This window comes from Fundulus heteroclitus, chromosome 11 (genome assembly GCF_011125445.2).
Source record: "Fundulus heteroclitus isolate FHET01 chromosome 11, MU-UCD_Fhet_4.1, whole genome shotgun sequence".
Classification (NCBI taxonomy): domain Eukaryota; kingdom Metazoa; phylum Chordata; class Actinopteri; order Cyprinodontiformes; family Fundulidae; genus Fundulus; species Fundulus heteroclitus.
In genome coordinates, this window is record NC_046371.1 from 11,657,114 (window position 1) to 11,677,783 (window position 20,670).

Below are 20,670 nucleotides of genomic sequence, written 5' to 3' on the forward strand. Positions count from 1 at the left end.
AGCGTAGTCACTTTATTTCTCTCTTTTCAATAATCTTTGCCTAAAACGCAGGCTTCATTTTTTAGGGAGTCCCTATATGCCATGCTCTGTCTAAGCTCGTCATCGATCCATGGGGCTTTATTTGCTCTTATTGTAAACTTTTTAAGTGGTGCATGCTTATTTACAACTGAGAGAAACAAATCACTGAAAAATTTAACAGCCATATCGACATCTTTTGTACATAGCACAAGGCTCCAATCTATCTCCTTCAAATCACTGATGAATTCCTCCACCTTAAAATTTTTTATAGCTTCTTCTAAGTATTATTTTTGGCCCACTTTTAGGCGCTTTACCTTTTCTGGCTTAAGCCACTATGTTGTGATCTGAAAAACCAACTGGAACAGAAACTACCTGAGAGCACCTAGAGCTATGGTTTGTGAATATGTGATCAATGCATGTTGAGGACATATGCCCAAATTCATTACAGAATATTCTAGTTGGTTGTTTGACAAGCTGTTTAAGATTACAAATTCTTAATGCACTTTTTAGCTTTTTCTTAAGATGACAAGTTTTAGAGAGCCAGTCAATATTACAATCTGCCAACACATACATCTCATAACCCAAATTAGATATGTTTGATAGAATAGAGCACATTTCATCAACATACAGTGCACTCGAATTTGGCGGCCTATAGATGCATCCAACAATAATTGGTCGACAAAAAGGAATATGTACTTCTTCTAAGCATAAACATTCAATAGTGGGAACCATTAGGTCTGTCCTAATCTTAGCAGGGATTTGGCTTTGTATGTAAAAAGCAACTCCACCTCCGAAGAGATTCCGATCACATCTATAAATATTGTAGTCAGATATAGCCACACAATTATCAACAATTGTCTGATCCAAATGGGTCTCTGATGTCAACTGTGTTTCTCCTATGTAATTACAAAAATAAAGAAATGCATAATTTTCATAGTGTGTGCGTATGTGAGGGGGGGTGGGAGGACTCTCTTCTTGCTTTTTGTTAGTTATCAAGAAAGAATTTGGTGAGTTTAATTAAAATCATTATTTAACAAATGCTTATAAGAATGACAACAGGTTACAGGATGGGAAATGTGTCCCAGAAGGGGGGTCTGGTCTGATCTGGTCTGTGCTGACAAAGTTAAGAAAACTTTGTTCTTTTAACTATCTTGTCCTGCAGCAACATCCTTGAAAGCCAGTCTTCTCAGAGCCTGTCCCTACCTAAGACAAAACAACCTTGACCATGCTGGCAGCTGCTATCAAAAACAGATTAATACAATATACACCTAATCGGCTAGAATATATATATATATATATATATATACACTCTTTTTTATATATATATATATATATATATATATATATATATATATATATATATATATATATATATATATATATATATATATATATATATATATATATATATATAAGAGTTAATCAGAAGATATCCCCAGCCTCCCCTGAGTGAAACTAACGCTTCACCAAAGCAAAGTTGTTTATTGGCTTGTAATCTTCTTAAAATACAGGCCTTTTATATCATATCTTGTTTATTCGTGGTGGTCTTGTCTCCTACTGTTTCCTCTGCCACAGAAAGCAGATTATAGAGATTTAAATAGCGCAGCAAAAATGAGATAGGACTTTCATGAACAGCTCGTAATTAAAGACGTTTCATTTTCCATGTGGCGCTCAGTGCAACTAAATACAAGCAAATGAAACTAGAATCCAAAACTGCAAACGTGACGCTTTGCATGGCTATCATTACCGTAACGAACATAAAAGATAAACTGTAACAAGTAGAAAAATAAAAGTTTCCCCGAAAAAGCTTCTTAAAACTTTTTGATGGGCTTTTTGAAGACATAACATAACAGAGTACATATGAAGCATAAATTGGTTATATTTGTTTTATGTCAATTAGATATTCTTGTTTTGTAAAGTGCCTTAAGATAACTTTTGATGAACTGTTCCTTTACTACTGAATAAAAACAACTAAATTTAACTGAATTCAACAACTTGTGAAAAACATGACCTGTTGAAAGCTGACATACTTCTACTACTACAACTACTACTGATGATGAGGACGATAATGATAATAAAGCAGCTATACGAATCAAGAATCTGTATTTGAATTAAATGTTAACATGATGGCACAAACTCAGAATGCACACAGATTACACATAACAGGCAGACATAACAAGACATAATATTTCCAAACTTTCTTTTCGAAATCAGTCTATTGCATTTACCAACAAGAGCCCATGAGAAGTTTAGAGCGTGCTAATACTTCTTAGCATCTAATAATTCTGCTTTTCAAATCAAAAAGACAGATAGCGGTCCCTTTGCTGACAACACAGATGACTGTGCATTTGCATGAGTGTATCACACAAACACTCTTTCGTTTGATACACTTATGCACACAGTAAAATAATAATATAAATGGTGATATATAAAACGTGGAACACAGTATATTCTAATCGTAAGGGTTGACTGTGCTGCTATAAGTATTGTTGTAAAGTAACTTAAAGAGTAGTGAGCCGAACAACAGTTTAACCTTTATTTATATCTAAGAACTTTCAGAATTCGTCTTGTATGACAATGTCCTGTGTTTAAAAACAAGAGGCAAATTGTAAATATGATTAAATTCCAATGTAATTTGCACAAATTATGCGAATCAATACATTGACTTCGTTCTGAACCTCAATGTTGTAGAAAAACAAGTTTACAATAACTTATTTTGATAAATTGAACCTCAAGTTAGTAGTTTGTAATTTCCGAGGTGTACCCAAACGCAGCAGAAGACGGGGAGGAAAAAAAAAAAATCTCGGCACAGAATGTTCTTGCGCATCTCCTCCTGTATTTAAGGTACATCCCTGCAGCCTGTTCTGTACGTGGCAGCGGTTCCAAACCATCCCCTCTGTACTATTCGTAACCCCGGGGTTGCCAAGTGGGGTTTTCGTCCACGCAACAAGACGTGACAGTCTTCTTTTAAAGACGCCAGAGGTGTGCAGAAGGTAAGCCGACTCTATGAGCCTCTTCGCTACCGTAGAAGCGTCTCTACATAATTCCTGAGCCGCTGAGCTCATCCTGCCTCCTGAACACGCTGTGTTCTGGAGGAGTCCAACAAGGCGATGTTCGGGGGTTTTCTAAACATGTCAGACCAAAAAAAAAAAAAACAAAAAAAAAACGTTGTTTGGCGTTCACTTCGGACGTGTGCGTTATGTCGTAATCCGACATTTAAAGCGAAAAAGTTGCGTTGCGGTGTTTCGCTGCGGATAGGGTGAGACTTTTAAAACTTTGCGCCAACTTTCTGATAGTTTTACAGGCACACGTGGTTAAAGTAAACCAATAACAGGTTTTTTTTTATTTTTTATTTGTTTTTATTTCGTACACAAAAAGCAAGCACGTGCAGACAGACGGTGGACTTGCAGAGCGACAAGAGGTGACTTTTAAGATTCTTCTAGAAACAACGGACCGGGAGGGGGGGCTGACGTCAGCGGGTCTGCTCGGACCCAGGTGATGAGATGAGGAGGAAGTTTTGACTGAGTCGAACAAACTCCGGGAAAGTGTTAACAGTTAAAGCAGCTAAACACCCGGGTTATTCTTGCTTAGTGTCAGCTAAAGTGTCCTGGGAAATGACAACAGCGGTCAGTGTCCAGCAGGGGCGCCACCAGAACATTTTGTGAAGGGGGGCCACCAATAAACATGGGGTGGTATACTAAAAAACAAAAAAAACAACACATCTTTTTAAATATTTCAAACAACCCAATGTTGTTAGTTTGTCTTTTTCAAGAACTGGTGTCCCAACAAAAAAAGGAAAAAAAGGTTGATGTGATATGCCCTGGCAAAATATTGCCCAACTTAAAAATAACGTATCACTTTTTTTTTTTTACCTAGAAAAGTGATCCTTGTATCATGTCACAGTTTATTAAAGCCATCTAGATGATGTAATTTCTGTTGATCTATAGCCATTTTTAAAAACAATAATAATAATTCTGATGTATCTAGTTTTACTGTGTTGTTTTCCTGTAGCAGCAGTGAAATACATTTGACAGCCAAAAAAGAAAAGAAAAATCCCAAAATCTGATAACCATAAGGAAATTATTTTTAATATCAATATTAAGTGCGTCCCGCGACCCCATGAGGGATTAAGCGGTTTGGAAAATGGATGGATGGATTAAGTGTGTGTGTAGGGTTATGGTTTCAATGGTTTTGGTAATGGCATGGCATAGTTATAAGTCAAAAGAGGTACCAAGTAGCAATAAGCTGTAAAGGGAATTCAAAATACTGACAGGAACACATGGCCAAGGAAGAATTTTTTTTTTTTCTAAAATGTGACAAATGCTGTAGAAATACAGTTGTTTAATTTTTAAATTGCATCTTCATAGAGTTTGTGTTTTTTTATATATATATATATATATATATATATATATATATATATATATATATATATATATATATATATATATATATATATATATATATATATATATATATATATATATATATATATAAATAAATATAAATAAATAATAATTTTTTTTTTTCTGACCAAGAATAGTCCAGAAAATCAACAGAATTGTCAAAGTTCCAACCATTGATTGTTTACCTCGATTAAAAAAAATGCCTCTTCTTAACATATTTGTTGATAAATATTCTTTTGAACATGCAGAGATCAGATTGCCTGACAAGCAGGGTTCTAAAGTAGAGGATGAAAGGCTTCAGAACAAAAGCCCGGGGCTTTGTTCTCTTTTACTCCATGGCTTGTAATGCCACTTAGAGCCCAGTGTCATGTATAAAAGGACGTGTGTTCAACAGATAAGTAATGCCCCATAGTGACGTTGCTTCTTTGCTTTTTTTCCCCCCCTAGCTAATGACAGTGACTGTAATTGGCTGCGGCAACCACTGGAGCACGCATAAAGGCGGAGGCAACAAATAGAAAGATGGCATGAATCTGTCAGCAGGGATTAGACTGGAAGGCATATGACATGCACTCTCCTAGAAGGATGACTTTAGAAATGCAACTCCCAGGGAGAGTAAAATATACCCACCACAAAATCCTGCTAACCTTAAAAAACGGTTGAAGGACAATGTTGACCACTTTCCTCCTTCGTACTTGTTACAGCATCTTGTTATAAGTGTTGCTATGGCGCTGGATCGCTGAGCTCATGCCCAGTCTGGTGCTTAGATAATGTCAATTTAAACATAGTTTAAGGCTGCGGCTTAATATTTGGAGTCACACCCTGTAAACCGTTACGAGATGAACAGAGCAAGTTTTATTTTTGCGTTACAGATTTCTGACCTTTTTCATTTTAAAGCAAATCCACGTTTTTCTTTCTAGCTTCCCTCGTGGCAGGGGGGGGTGTCCAAAGTGTGGCCTCTGGACTTAGTTTGGATGCCCTGAGCGCAGTTTAAGAGCGCTACACAGTCCAGCCCGCTAGCACAGGCGCTTGATGCAAAGATTTAATTTTATTTAAGAAGAGATTTTTTTTTTTTACAGAAGGAAAAAAATGAAGTCTTCCTAAAATGGAAAAAGTTAAATCATTCTTTTTGCATCCCTCATAATTTCATTGGAAATCGGACTTTCACCCAAATCTGCATTTAATCACCTTTTTATTGAGGGTGTTATTTACCTTGGCTAAATACAGAAAGCGTTTAAAAAACCTAAAAACAAAACGATTGACCCAAAAAAATTGACCCAGAAAAAAAAAGTATTCAAAAGAAATTTTTAGAGGAATTCTGTATTGAAAAAATTTCAGCCCGCGTGGAAAACAGCTTGGACACCGGTGGTCAAGAAAAACGCTCACTTCCTCTCTCCCTCAGAGCAGCAAGACACGACAAATGAGGTGTTGGAAGGCTAAGCGATATTTTTATTTCTTTTCTGACGCAGGGATAGTGACCGGTGAAGGTGTGATAGCATAGAGACAAACATTTTTGTGTCAACAAGAGGAAGAAATCCAAAGTTGTTCTATGAATTTTTATTAATTTATTTTAAAATTCATGCAGTCTGGTGTGGAATGACCTAAATTACAAAGGGGCAAATGGACCAGCGGCACTTTAAAGCTGCCAAGAACGAACCAAGATGGTTGAAGCGGCACGAGACAAAACTATAGTCTGAATCCAGGGGGGGTTCGTTTTCAGACTAGTTAACATAAAACGACAAAATAAAGGCAAATCTAAAACTTTGCTCCGTACGTGCAGTGACATTATTTGTTACAAGGCGACAGTGAAGGGTGGTCTCATGTTTACTGTATCGCCATCTTTGTCGGCCGTCCTGGACTACCTGCATGCGTCTCTCTCTCTTTCAGATGAGTAGAAGTGTGTCAGGAGAGAAGCTGTTTAGCCTCAACGTTTGCTCTTGTCTCCTTATCTCGCTCCGTTTACTCACAACCAAGGCAGCCGGCAGCATCGCTTCTCTACAGGAAGACTAACGTCTGCTTAGGATATGTGGATCTGGGGTTCGCTGCCAAATATTAAACAGAGATCGTGCAAGCTTTGACTAAACACTCAGGGTGTTTCGACATCCTGTCCGGCCTCTGCGTGTCAGCTTTTGCAAATTGGGGAACGGGTTAGTTTTTTGTTTATTACACTGAGACAAATCTTCTTTATTAGCACCCATGGTTTGGTAAACACGAAGTCCCAGAGCAGGTGGCAGAACATATAATCCCTCAAATCACAGAAAGCTGAAGCCGACGCTTTTATGTCTGGCGAAATACACCTTTTCTCTTTTACTGTTTGATAACGGCTCTTTATGTCCTGTCGCGCTTCCTCACTTTTTTCCAGAAGAAGACGTCAGATCTGTTTTAAGGTTCTCTAGAAGCCCATTTTTGGAGCAGAGTTTGGACCTGACTCTAAGACGTTAAATCAAAGTGTTGTCCTGGGATGTTGGTTTCCAGCCGCCTCTGAAGCGAAGAAAAGACAGCTGTTGCACAGACCTGCCATGTCCTTCTTTCTGTGCTGGCTCCAGATGTCTGAACGTTTGCTGCTGGAGTTAACGTTTGTTCCTCGGGATCACCAGAGCCCCACTGCAGCCTCAGATCCGGTCCGCTTCGCCCCATTTGGGGCGACGTTTGTTTTTTTTTCCCCGGCGTCAAGGAGGCTAACCCCATGTTGTAGACAAGATCGCGTGCAAAACAATAAGTTCTGCACAGGATTAACAAATGGAAATATCTTTTTCAGACTTTTGTGACTCATTGTTAAAAGCAGGCCAAGTACTGCTGGTTGCAAATGCAGCCGGCCGTGAACATTTATCCTGTCCTCTCCAGTACCTGTTGCTGTTCCTGACAAACCTACAGAAGCGAGAGTCAGAACCCAGAAATCTCTGGAGCGGGCCTCCGCTGCAGGAATGTGACCTGGGTGTTGCTGCGTGCAGCAACAGGCCAGACGCTGTTTGAGCCGAGGAATTGTTTTGGGCTGTAAATTACCAGGAGGGATTGGGTCACTTCTCTGCCTATTTGGGACTGTGGTGACGGTGATCTGGGCCAGGGCTACTTAAGCAAACCAGTCAGTCTGAAAAGGCTTTTAACAGAGAGGAGGAATAGAGTTGCACACATTTAGCCTCACCGAGCACATTCCAGCTTAACAACTCTGCTGCTATTTAATGTGGATTAGTATTAAAACACGTCAGTTAATGTCACGTTGATGTGTGAACCGCAGTGTGCGAGACGATCAAGTGTTGAGGTCAACCCAGGGTCCAGACCAGGAAGCAGAGCCGTAGTTTAACACACCTCTCTGCAGCTTCTGTACTGTTACCCACCCATTATCCTATTGAGACGGTGTCTTTCCCACGGCCAAAACTTAACAGATCAAAAACTGATCTAAAAGGAACAAATCATAAAAACCTAATAAAAATCAATATGGTTCACCTTGAACCTAAAAATAAAATAATAAAATGTGGTCTATTAAATATAAGGTCTCTCCCTCCAAAGACTTTGTTAGTTAATGAATTAATTTCTGATAATCAGATTGATTTGTTTTGTCTCACAGAAACCTGGCTACAAGAGGACTACGTTAGTATAAATGAGTCAACCCCCTCCAGTTATTCAAATTTCCACATTCCCAGATCTGTGGGAAGAGGAGGAGGAGTGGCAACTATCTTTCAGTCTGATTTATTAACTAGTCCCAGGCCAACTAATAATTACAGTTCTTTTGAACATTTAACCCTCAGTTTCCCTCATCCAAACTGCAAAGCAATAAAACCTCTTCTGTTTGTTGTTTTGTATCGTCCACCAGGCCCTTACACTCAGTTTTTGGATGAGTTGTCAGATTTCTTATCTGATTTGGTGTTAAATACTGATAAGGTTATTATAGTGGGTGATTTTAACATCCATGTTGACACTGAATGTGATAACCTTAGTGTAGCCTTTAAAACTATCCTAGATTCAATTGGTTTTGCTCAAAATGTGCATGAACCGACGCACTCTCGGCTCCATACTTTAGACCTTGTGCTGACATATGGCATTGATTGTGAAGAATTAACAGTATTTCCTCACAACCCTGTCCTGTCTGATCATTTTTTAATAACATTTGAGTTTAATCTAACTGAATTCTCCACCCCCAAAAGAGGGTTCCATTATAGTAGATTTTTATCGGATAATGCTGTATCAAAACTTAAAGAGTCTGTCCCCTTCTTAATATCCTCAGTATTGCAGAAATGCCCTGTAGATGGCAGCATTGCTGTTTCTTCCCATTCACAAATCGATACCTTTGCTAACAATGTGACTTCCTCATTGCGTTCTGCATTAGACAATGTAGCTCCCTTGAAAAAGAAGGTGATTATTCACAGGAAGCTGGCTCCTTGGTTTAATTCAGAGCTGCGTTCCTTGAAGCGCAATGTTAGGATATTGGAGAGAAAATGGCGCTCTACACACCAAGAGGAATCCTACTTAATCTGGAGGGACAGACTATTGTTGTATAACAAGACCCTCCGCAGAGTTAGAGCAGCATATTTTTCATCATTAATTGAAGAGAATAAAAATAATCCTAGATTTCTCTTTAGTACAGTTGCCAAACTTACCCAGAGCCACAGCTCTGTTGATCCATCCATTCCCTTAGCTCTCAGTAGTAATGATTTTATGGGATTCTTCATAAATAAAATTGATGCCATTAAAAATAAAATAATTGGCATCCTCCCAAACATGATTACCTCGTCCTCAGTAAGTGAGGCAGCATTGGAGGAATCTTTAGAATCTGCGCAGTGTTTGAACTGTTTAGAAGCAGTAGAGCTTTCTGAGCTATCTAAAATTTTAGCTTCATCTAAACCTTCTACCTGTATGTTAGACCCAATCCCAACCAAGTTGTTTAAGGACATATTCCCTTTGATCAGTGGCACTATTTTAGACATGATTAATCTATCCTTAGTAAATGGATATGTACCACAGGTTTTGAAAGTAGCTGTTATTAAACCTTTACTTAAGAAACCTTCTCTTGATCAAGATGAGTTAGTAAATTACAGACCTATATCTAATCTTCTTTTCTTATCTAAAATTCTTGAGAAAGTAGTTGCTAATCAACTTTGTGAACATTTACAAAGTAATGACCTACTTGAGGAGTTTCAGTCAGGCTTCAGAGCTCATCATAGCACTGAAACAGCTCTGGTGAAGGTCACTAATGATATTCTCATGGCCTCAGATAATGGACTTGTGTCTATACTTGTCCTGTTAGATCTCAGTGCTGCGTTTGATACAGTTGATCACAATATTCTCCTACAAAGACTTGAACATACTGTAGGGATTAAGGGGAAAGCATTAGGCTGGTTTAAATCTTATCTGTCAGACAGATTCCAATTTGTTCATGTTAATAATAAATCTTCCTCAAACTCTAGGGTCACTTGTGGAGTACCACAGGGTTCAGTCCTTGGACCAATTCTCTTTACTATATATATGCTTCCGATAGGCAAAATTATCAGACAGCATGGGATTAATTTCCACTGTTATGCTGATGATACTCAGCTATATTTATCCATAAATCCTGATGAATCCAATCAATTACTTCGACTGCAGTCATGTCTTGATGACATCAAAAGCTGGATGACTTTAAATTTCCTGCATCTAAATTCTGACAAGACCGAAGTTTTAATCTTTGGGCCAGAGTCCTCAAAAAATAAACTTCTTAACCAATCACTTAATCTGGGTGGCATTAAACTGGCCTCTGGTAATAAAGTAAAAAATCTTGGTGTTATTTTTGACCAAGACATGTCATTTAAATCCCATATTAAACAGGTTTCCAGAGTTTCCTTTTTTCACCTCCGGAATATCGCCAAAATTAGAAACATTCTGTCCAGGAGTGATGCTGAAAAACTGGTCCATGCATTTGTTACTTCAAGGCTGGACTATTGTAATTCTTTACTATCAGGAAGTCCACAAAATGCAGTTCAAAGCCTTCAGCTGATCCAAAATGCTGCAGCAAGAGTTCTGATGAAAATCAACAAGAGGGATCATATTTCTCCAATTTTAGCTTCCCTTCATTGGCTTCCTGTTAAATCAAGAATAGAATTTAAAATTCTTCTTCTAACGTATAAAGCCCTTCATAATCAAACTCCATCATATATCAGAGCTCTGATTACCCCGTATGTTCCTAACAGAGCACTTCGCTCTCAGACCGCAGGTCTGCTGGTGGTTCCTAGAGTCTCTAAAAGTAGAATGGGAGGCAGATCCTTTAGCTATCAGGCTCCTCTCCTGTGGAACCAACTCCCAGTTTTGGTCCGTGAGGCAGACACCCTGTCTACTTTTAAGACTAGGCTTAAAACTTTTCTTTTGACAAAAATTATAACTAGTGACTCATGTTACTCTCAGCTACCTTTGTAGTTTTACTGCTGTAGGCTTAGGTTACTGGAGTATATCAGGATCTAATTTTCTCACTATATTGAGTTCTACTGTTCTTCAATTATGCATTATGTGTTGTCATTTCTGCTTTAACTTTCTGTTCTCTCTCTTTTCTCTTCATAGTAGGTACACCTGGTCTGGCGTTCTGTTAACTGTGACATCATCCAGAGAAGACGGCTCACCCGCTACTACCATCTAATGTAGAACAGATTACTAGATCAATGTGTGCTTCTGTGCTTTTTGTCTCTCTTGTTGTGTCTCTGTTCTGTCTTCTGTAACCCCAGTCGGTCGAGGCAGATGACCGTTCATACTGAGCCCGGTTCTGCCGGAGGTTTTTTTTTCCCGTTAATGGGTGGTTTTTCTTCCCACTGTCGCTTCATGCTTGCTCAGTATGAGGGATTGCAGCAAAGCCATGTACAATGCAGATGACTCTTCCTGTGGCTCTACGGTTCCCCAGGAGTGAATGCTGCTTGTCGGGACTTTGATGCAATCAACTGGTTTCCTTATATAGGACATTTTTGACCAATCTGTATAATCTGACCCAATCTGTATAATATGATTGAACTTGACTTTGTAAAGTGCCTTGAGATGACATGTTTCATGATTTGGCGCTATATAAATAAAATTGAATTGAATTGAATTGAATTGAATTGAGGTCACATTCTGTACAGTAGGGGGACATGCTTTTCATTTGGCCGAAATTTCTGGATCAAAAATTCAGTTTTTCTTTTCTCCTGCTGCTGCATATTTTCTGGATAAGCAGAATTTGAGCTTACATTTGCTGCAAAGCACAATCACCAAAATACTTCAGTGTTTGTAATCTTTGTAATTACAAGTTATATCATCTGAATTAAATCCCTGAGAGAACGGCCCAGTTTCAGATGACATTCCAGGTTATTGACATGGGGAGCGCCTTGCATCCATGGGTGTTTTCAGTACCGGCTTCATTTGGGAAATTCTGGATTTCATGAATTCAGCAAAGCAGAGTTTTACAAACCAGAGCAGCTTCAATTCATCGAGTGCAAAAAGTTGAGTTTTCACAAGTTAATAGATTCATTGGCAAAAATAAAATGTATTTATAAAAAAAAAAAAAAAAAAAAAGGTCTAGATCTCTGGGTTTTAGTCCTTTCCCTCTCAAAAATGTTTTATGCTTCAGTCACTTACACGCCCACACCCACTGTGGCACATTCCATTGTAATAACTATAATTGTAAAGACATTAAAACTAAAGATGGCAATAAACTCCTTCTATGCACCAGCATAATTAAAGTTTACATTTACTTTCATTTAAATCTAGTTAAGACTTTTATTTTTATTTTTTTTCTTGTGCATCCGTTTTTTTAATCCCACTGAAACCAGATGAAAAGTTTCCTTTTGCTAAAGAACTGATTGGTAGACGCCCCCTAGAGCTGGAAGTGGGTGCACTGCAATTGTATTCAAGAAGTACATTTTATATTTTTTATTTAAAATCTTTACCTCTGTTTTTAAGTAAGTCATTGTGCTTTTTCTTTGAAGTAATATCTTGCAACATTCTAGCTGCAAAATGTCTTTACTTCATGTTTCCTTAGTAGGTGAATTGTTTGTGAAATTCTTTCTTTTTTAACTGGATTTTATCTTAAATCAAAGGATGAACCTTAGTCTGCTTGTTTCTGTTTTTTTTTTGTTTTTTTTGTTGTTGTTTTTTCTGGCGTCCTTGATTATGTAGCTGTGCAGACGGAGCCCCGTGTGCGGCTGTGCCGGTGTTTGCCAGTGTGGACGTGTTTGTATGGTTGTAGCAGTCGTCACTGAGAATGGCCGTGAAGCCAGAGGGACTTTTACAATGAAAGTGTCTCTCGGTTCTGGTCCGTGAACAAAGAGCTCACACAGATCGTGTTCCTTTTGGCCCAGATAAAACAACCCAAGCTTCTAATAAAAACCTTCAATACACACAGAAACAATAGATTTTTTTTTAGTGCTGTTTGGACTAAAACTTAACTTTTAGTTTGATTTAAGTCTCCTGGTATTGTTCTGTTTTTCATTCATGTATTTCAGATGTGGAAGTTGGAAGGAGGTTGGGCCATTCTTTTTTTTTTTTTTTTTTTTATTTTTTTTATGGCTGTTTCTGGTTTATTGCGAAGTTTGGATTTTATTGTGCACATCAGCAGCCATCTGGTCGCCAGAGTAAAGTCAGAACAAGATAGAAAAACTTCCTCTGATCTTTCCGAACATGGTCAACGGGGAAATGAGACAACTTTGTAGCATCGTATCGCATGTTCAGCTCTCCTGTAAATGAAACATGTATTTTTCACTGTACCTGCAGATTCCTGTTGATTTTTACTAAGAAGTGGATAGAACAGCCGGTGATGACTTAGTCACAGGAACCATAGACTGTTTTAAACACTTAGACACTTTTAGTACAGAAACATGGTATCCCTGTGTACACAACTGCAAGTCAATTTATATATTTAATAGAATAAATAGGCAGTTGACAGATGTCAGTATCTAAACTAAAGGATCCAAGGATCAGAGGTCCTGATCAAGGGGTTTGTATCAGAACCCAGAACATTCAACTTCAAACATCTTACGGGGTTTTTCTGTTGTATGATTTCACATCAGCTGGGTCTTAATACAGCTGCAATTAAAAAAGTTATGATGAAATTGTGCCTGCTTGTTTGAGGTACAGAACTGTTTAGAAGTCGATAAGGAAAACAGTTCAGTTGCAACATCAAATATTTGCAATTTAGGTATTTTTTGAGGGGATTTGAACAGAGCTATATTGAATACCACCAATATATTTAACTGTTTTATAGTTCTAACACTCACTGGGGTACAACATTTTTATTTTATTTTCATTTTACCTAGCCAATAATAAAAAGAGCAAATTAACTTGAACACAGGTTTACTTCACTGCACTACAGAGCCACTGAGGTGCCGAACATTCAGATTGGGTAAATTTTGATGTTTGTGTAGCATCGACGGCGGACATAGTATCTACAGATATTCAACATTTAAATAAAACGAACATAAAATCTTGATTGGAACATCCCTGATGGGAACACTATTATATATTTGGTTACAGGTACTGTCAAATAGTAAAAGTCTTTTTAAAGAGTTATTTTAAATGAGTTTACAATTTTACATTTTACTCTCAATTTAAATTTTTTTTCTTACAATATTGTGTGATTCCTTCTATACTAATATAATGTGTTTCTGGTATTATAGGTTACTGAAAAGGTCAAAATGAGGAACTCTCTGTTTTGTATCTCCTGGATTTTGCTCTGTTTCTGCTGCTGGTCTACGCATGGGGAGATCTTTACCTCTATTGGTAGGTGAAAATGACCTTATTTCTTTGTTAAATTCAGATTTTTTTTCTCCTTTTTTCGTTCCGTATTTAAGCTTTCTTTGCTTGCAAATACCCTGTCATGCTCGCTTTACTTTATTTTAGATCTGATATCGTGGTTACAATTTAGAAAAAAAAGACCTTGAAAATAAAGTTTATTTGTTTTATATTGAAGATATACAATTTATTAATAAAATATTTTGCATTGTTAAATATAGCCTTGCCTGCAAGATGGATTTTCGCGGTATTTGTGCGTTCACAAATACACAAGAATCCATTTTGTGCTGCTCCGGCTTCAACCGTTTGTGTCCGAACCAAAAACGGTTCGGGCCAATCACGTGTCAATACTGAGGTATAAGGCGGGACATACCAGTGCAACGAAAGCAAGAACGGTTGAGCCCAAAGCAGAACCAACACAAACATGACACCACAGGAGGACGCAGACGTAGCTGCTGCTATCACATCTGTTTGTAAGAAGTCAAGATTTCTTCTTTGATAGTAGAACAGCAAGAAACACCTTGACTAGCTAACCTTCTTGTGGTTTCTCATGTTGCATGTTGCTTACATTTTAATTTCATACCATTATTGGCTAAAAGCAACCTTTGTTAAGCAGGAGCTAGGTGTCGCTTCACCCAATCAGGCCAGAGTTCTGCTGAAATTCCCTCCTTTCCCTAAAACAGATTCAAATGGAGCAGTCCCAGAATGATAATGTGCAGAACTAGAGTGCTACACATTATCAATCAATGCAAACAAAAGTTCCCCTAAAAGATTTCCTCATCCTTAATAACTGTTGGAGGATACGGTGGATGGAATAACTTTATGTTCCTTCCACATTGTTGCTTATTTGCATTTTGTTTCAATGGTGTTGGATGAAACTCTGCCTTACATTCCAGCAATGAAATATTGTACAGTGTGCATCGCATTTGCACTTTCCTGATTGGTTGCATTTTTCCCCTCGGTGCTTTCTGGCCCTCAGTATTAGTCACAGCTGAATGCCTCCCTGAAGTGTGCACTCTATACTCCTCCATGGTTCAAGGATTAGTTTTCGGCTTTGTTTGCTCAATAACCCTACGCTATCGCTGCTCCACAGCATGCAACTAGGATGTATTTCAACACAGCCGGACAAAACAATTTTACTAAAAAAGTCTTGAAAACAGGCTAGATGCGTGTAAAGTATATAAACTGTAACCTTTTTTTTCTGTAGCTTTTATAAAAGACGGCTTAATGATGGCATCTTTATCTGTTGTAGCACTGACTGACCAGTGATATATGTGTATGTTTGACTCTGTAGGACAAATGACTGACCTAATCTACACAGAAAAGGAGCTGGTCCAGTCTCTGAGGGAATACATCCAAGCTGAGGAGTCCAAGCTGGCTGCTATCAAAAGGTACTTCTTTAAACCTTGTAACTTGGAATAACCTCTGAACTTAATAGCTCATGTGTTAATAGACAAGGGAACAGGGAAGAAAGATCCTTTATTCTCCCACAGTGGCGAAACTGAGGTGTATCATCAGCAAAGAAAAACAAAAGAAAAAATACTTAAGTTATTAAGAAAATGCTTACTCAAAAAATTAAACAGGTGAGCAACGAAGTAAACCGTTTTTTTTTTTTTTTTTAATATGCAAAACATGTATATTTACGCATAAAAAAAAAACAGCTGACTTTTTACATGACTGGAAAAACTGAAAAAGCCAGCAGGGACTGAGGTTGTTGGGAGCAGTGGTGGTTATAAGGCCCAGCCGCTGTTGGGCGAAAGGATCTGTGGAAACGCTGCTTTGTGCAATTAGGATGCAACAGCTTCATCCATGGGAGACAATGTCCAGCAGTGCCAAACTGCACCAGATGATGAAACACCGTACCTTTATGAGGGGCACAGTGTCACCCACGCAGATATTAATGTGTTCTGTGATGCAGCATGGGACGCTGTTGCTGTTTTCTACGTGACGAGGACAGAGCTTTTCCCACACAGTGAGGCTGAAACAGTCCCTCAAAGCTTCCTCAGACCATTTATCACGAGAACATGCGTAAACTTCGGCAGCAGCGAGCATGGACTTGTGCCAACGGCTAACAGTTCGATATTCTTATTGCAGAGCATCTCTTTGATAATTAAATATTTTGTTGACATAGCCAAGGTGCTCTCCTGGTAGCATCCCTGTATTTAGGTTAGCGCTGCCAAATCATCCACTTTGTGAGGAAGGGATCCTTATATTTCCCATGAGGATGGACAGGGCAGCCAGACAGTACTTTCTCCTTCGGTTGCACCGTTTAGAGCCAACGCAGGACTCGCGTTGCTTGCTTCTTAACTCGCAACGAATACCGGGCTGCACGTTGGGAGGCGGCCCAGCAGATCTACCGAGAGCTAATAGCTAATCTGTGGTGTAAACAATGGAAGCATGTTGCCCCTCACTCGGTCTCCGAACACAAATGCTATAAAAAAACAAAAAACAAAGTTGCCCACAAAACGGTCGGCTCCATAACCTGTATAGTCAAGGCGGGAATAACTGAAAAACTTGACACGTCTAAAAATACATTTAATAAGAACGACTCATGGCTGAGTGAGGAAACAGGCTGCCTGCTCACGCAGTGCCAGGAAATACGCAGCTTTGATGATCATTAAACTTTATCTTTGAATACAGCTTTTGCTAATGCGTTCACATCCCTTAAAACTTACCAGGTTATGTCACGTTACAACCATGGACCTCGATTTAATCTAATGGGATTTTTCTGCAAGTAGACAAACAAAAACTGGAAAAAATTCTGTATTTGGATCCAGTCCTCTTAACTCTGATAGCAATTACTTAAGGAAATCCAATGCAGCCAACTATCATTAAGAAGCCTCCTGATTAGTAAATGCTCTAATCTAATCTCAGTATAATTACAGCTGTTCTATGAAGGCCTCAGAGATTTGTTAGGTAACATCAATGAACAAAAAGCATAAAAAAGACCAAGGAACACAGCAGATGAGTCAGGAATACAGTTTTGGATTTGTTTAAAGCAGATTTAGGCTATAAAACAAAAACTCAGGAGATGAACATCTCACAAACCCCTTAAGCCCAGAGGGTTTCAGGAGCAATTTTCGCCTAAAATTACATATGTGATTTAAATCAAGTACAGCTCCAAAGTCGTAAAGTAGAAATGTTAGTTTTTATGTGACACAAAGGCAGTAAAGAATATTTTTTATGTTGAATCACTATTGCAAATGTCACCATGTCTGATTTATAGGTGATTAAACAAAGAAAAAATGTAAAGTTTTTAATCCTTGCCTAAATTTTATCAAAATAAACGCTGCAAAACACCATGAAAACACCATTGAAAATATATGAGAAGCCTCAGACTTTATAAATCCACATCTTGACTATAACTGCAACAAATCTGGACTGAATCAGTTAAAGCGTATTTGTTCCACAAAGGTTTTAGTGGGCAGTGTGCCAGGCAGACCTGTGATTTTGTGCCAAAATGGGCAAAATCTGTGCCAAATATTTTTCCGCCCCCCCGCACCCGCCCCATAAAAGGGAATCTGGTCAGATAAAAGTGCAGATTTCCATTGTAGGATACCTTCTGCATATGACAAAGAGTTTGGTCATAAGATTTACCCTGTGTTTCATCAAAATGTACCATTGTGCACAGCATAATATCAATAAAATCAATAGAAAATGAGAAGAATTGTATAATTTTATCTCCAACCAGAGATATTTTATTGAAAACAAGAATTATCAATCCCAAACTGTCTTAAAATGTACAACAATGTAAATGTAGGTACAAGTGGCTCAGTGTCAGGGTCACCTGGATTGTGCCCAATGTCCTCTCTGTCATCAGGCAGAGGTGTAGCCTGACTAACCTGATTTGAAGCTTTTTTCCTCTTTTTCTTGATCTGGATGAGCTGCCCTTTGTCTTGGGGCAGATGGAACCTTGCGCTTCCCAGATCTTGAGGCTGACCATAGCTGCCTGGAAGGTGGCTGATACGACTAATCTTCTTCACCATTGTCGATGTAGAACCACTAAAACATATGTTGAAGAATACATTTTATCTAAAAGCCACACTAAAATGAAATTGTGTCTGACACTGATTTATAATAAACATAATTCTAACGCAGTTATGACACATCCGGTTCATAGCTGCAGTTCTTTGCAGAATAGACATCTCACCTTGAAGAAAATAAAGGCTCAGCTGAGGTGGCGGGGTGCAGGGTCTGCTGTGTTCCACATGCTCCTGCCACTTCCTCCTAGCTGTGAAAATATTCAATACTGGTTCCCAAAATGGAAATGCAACGAGGAGTAAAACCACCCCAGAAAACTACCCTTGTTCCTTTTAAAAAGCTCCTGCAGTGTAAACTCACATCAAGTCATAACTGTCTGCGTAAACTGGCAGATCAGGCAAGAAAAGCATTACTCAGTGAAGCCAAAAAGGGACAAACTAATCTTCACTCAGGAGGAGGTGCAGACATACATAGCTCTGGTGGAAGAATTTGTCTACAGCAGAGCAATTAGGCACTCCACAAACCTGGCTTTCTTTGGGAAAATGTTTAAAAGGAAAGAGCACAAAATATTTTGTGTCGTAAAAAACTAAGGCCCCCGTGTGACACATGGTGAAGGCAGTGAGCAATTAAACCGTGGGGATGCTTGTCCTCAGCAGGCATAGTGATGGTAGTCAGAGTTGATGGATGGATAGAGATAGACTGAAGGAGACATGACTCACATTGATCATATGCAAGCTTTATACAGCAAGTTTTTTTTCTCAATTGGCGTGTTTGAAAGCAATTAGATCTTTTTCTCACAGCAGGATGTCAGACCCAAATTTTATTTCTGTTATTGCGTAGCAGTTTTTATGCAACAGCAACAATTACTAGTTCTTTTAAAATGCCCCTCATAGTAGATTCATGTAGATGACAAGAAAGCTTGTGGCTGAGGTCGTTTTTCATTATGTTAATGTATCGGTGCTATGACTGATTTCACTGGTCTTGATCTCTGTTTCAGCCTCCCTCATGGCAAGAAATAAGGTTTCCAGTTTCATTAACTTGCACTGCATCATCGGTGTCTTTACAATAACATAACCTTTTCTTTTTTTTTTTTGTACATATATTTTATTCCCTTTTAAGGTTATTTAGGATTATCAGTAATATATTTAAATAAATGTTTTTGTTTGTAGTGCTTGCAAATGCTTTTGCAGATGTAAAGACTGTTTATTTGTATTCTTTTTTTTCTAGTTGGGCAAGCAAACTTGATGCTCTGACAAGAGTATCCACTTCGGACCCTGAGGGCTACCTGGCCCATCCGGTGAACGCCTACAAACTGATGAAAAGGCTCAACACTGAGTGGTCTGAACTGGAGACCCTTGTGCTACAGAATCCCTCAGATGGTAAGGAAGTATGTCTAGTACCAAAGACTCGGCCTGTAAAGTCTGGATGTCTCTATTTGACACATTTAATAACTTCAGAGTCTTTTCCTGTAGTCTATTACACTTAACCAGCTTTAATCAATTTTATTTAATTTGAAAAGCCTCCGAATGCAGTTTTCAGCATCCTGACACAATTTCTTCCAAACCATGCAGAAAACTGCATTTTCTCCCTTTAATGTTGCCCGGTGCAGAGCTGGCAACAAATAAATCCAGAAGGGATGTAAGCAGAGCGATCACAGCACTGTCTGCTGTGCAGCTTTGCTCAACTGTTGCTTGCCCCTAATGAACCGTTGACGTCGTGTTTTGACTGCAGCTGTTCCTCATCTGAGCATATTTTGGCCCTGTTCTCACTTTGGGTGTGTGCATGTTAAGGCACAGCCTTATCTGTGTGAGACGGTTAAACAGAACACGAGCCAAACCTAGAAACGAATCTGTCGACGTGGCTACTAGAGCAAAAAAGCTGGATGTAAATCCTAGAAATGTCACTACTTGGTACCACATTTCGTTTAGCTCTGTGTGAAAGATAAAGCTTGGAACTCCACACTACTCCAGACATTTTGAATTGAGAAAGCTTTCTGGATGGGAAGCGAAACGTCTTCAAACTTCGGAAAAAAAAAGTCCAGTTGTTTTGTTTCCTAACTTTTTTAGGAATCTTCTTTTAGATTTATCTGCCATCCATGTTTTGTCTTTGGTGAAATAGATGTATTGATGTAAAGCAAGTAAAATAAAACTGATACAGAAAGCAAAATAAACTATCCCATGTGGATAAAGATAATGTACAGATGCATTTTAATAATTTAGAATGTAAGTAAAAATGTATTTTAGTATTTAAATTCAAATAAAAATTAAAACTAATTAAGAGAATCATTAAAAACACAGTCGTGTATTTCAAGCATGTATTTCTGCTCATTTTGAGGCTCTTACCTTACAGATAATGAAAACCCCAAATTCAGTTAAAATATTACATAACACTAATAAAAGACTGTCTATGCACTCAATACTTAATCCTTTTGCCTGAATTAGGGCATCAGTGCAGCATTACATAGTGGCTCCGCTTCCCCTCAGGGCTGTGGTTATTCTTGCTGCATGTGCACCATTTTCTACCACACTTTTTTCCTTCCACTCAACTTTCTGTT

General features: G+C 38.4%; 1 protein-coding gene across 3 annotated transcripts in view; it reads left to right on the top strand.

Annotated features, from left to right (window-relative positions):
• Positions 1-20,670, top strand: part of p4ha2 (procollagen-proline, 2-oxoglutarate 4-dioxygenase (proline 4-hydroxylase), alpha polypeptide 2) — a 49,513-nt gene that overhangs the window by 4,963 nt on the left and 23,880 nt on the right. Inside the window, exons 1-4 of one of the 3 annotated variants that reach the window (XM_036142866.1) lie at positions 1,470-3,011; positions 14,021-14,123; positions 15,430-15,526; positions 19,344-19,495. In XM_036142866.1, coding sequence (XP_035998759.1) covers positions 14,039-14,123; positions 15,430-15,526; positions 19,344-19,495 — 334 coding nt within the window. In that variant the 5' untranslated portion in view covers positions 1,470-3,011; positions 14,021-14,038. Of the gene's footprint in view, positions 1-1,469; positions 3,012-14,020; positions 14,124-15,429; positions 15,527-19,343; positions 19,496-20,670 lie in introns of those variants that run through there. The other 2 variants (XM_036142864.1, XM_036142865.1) reach the window with 2 other exon arrangements.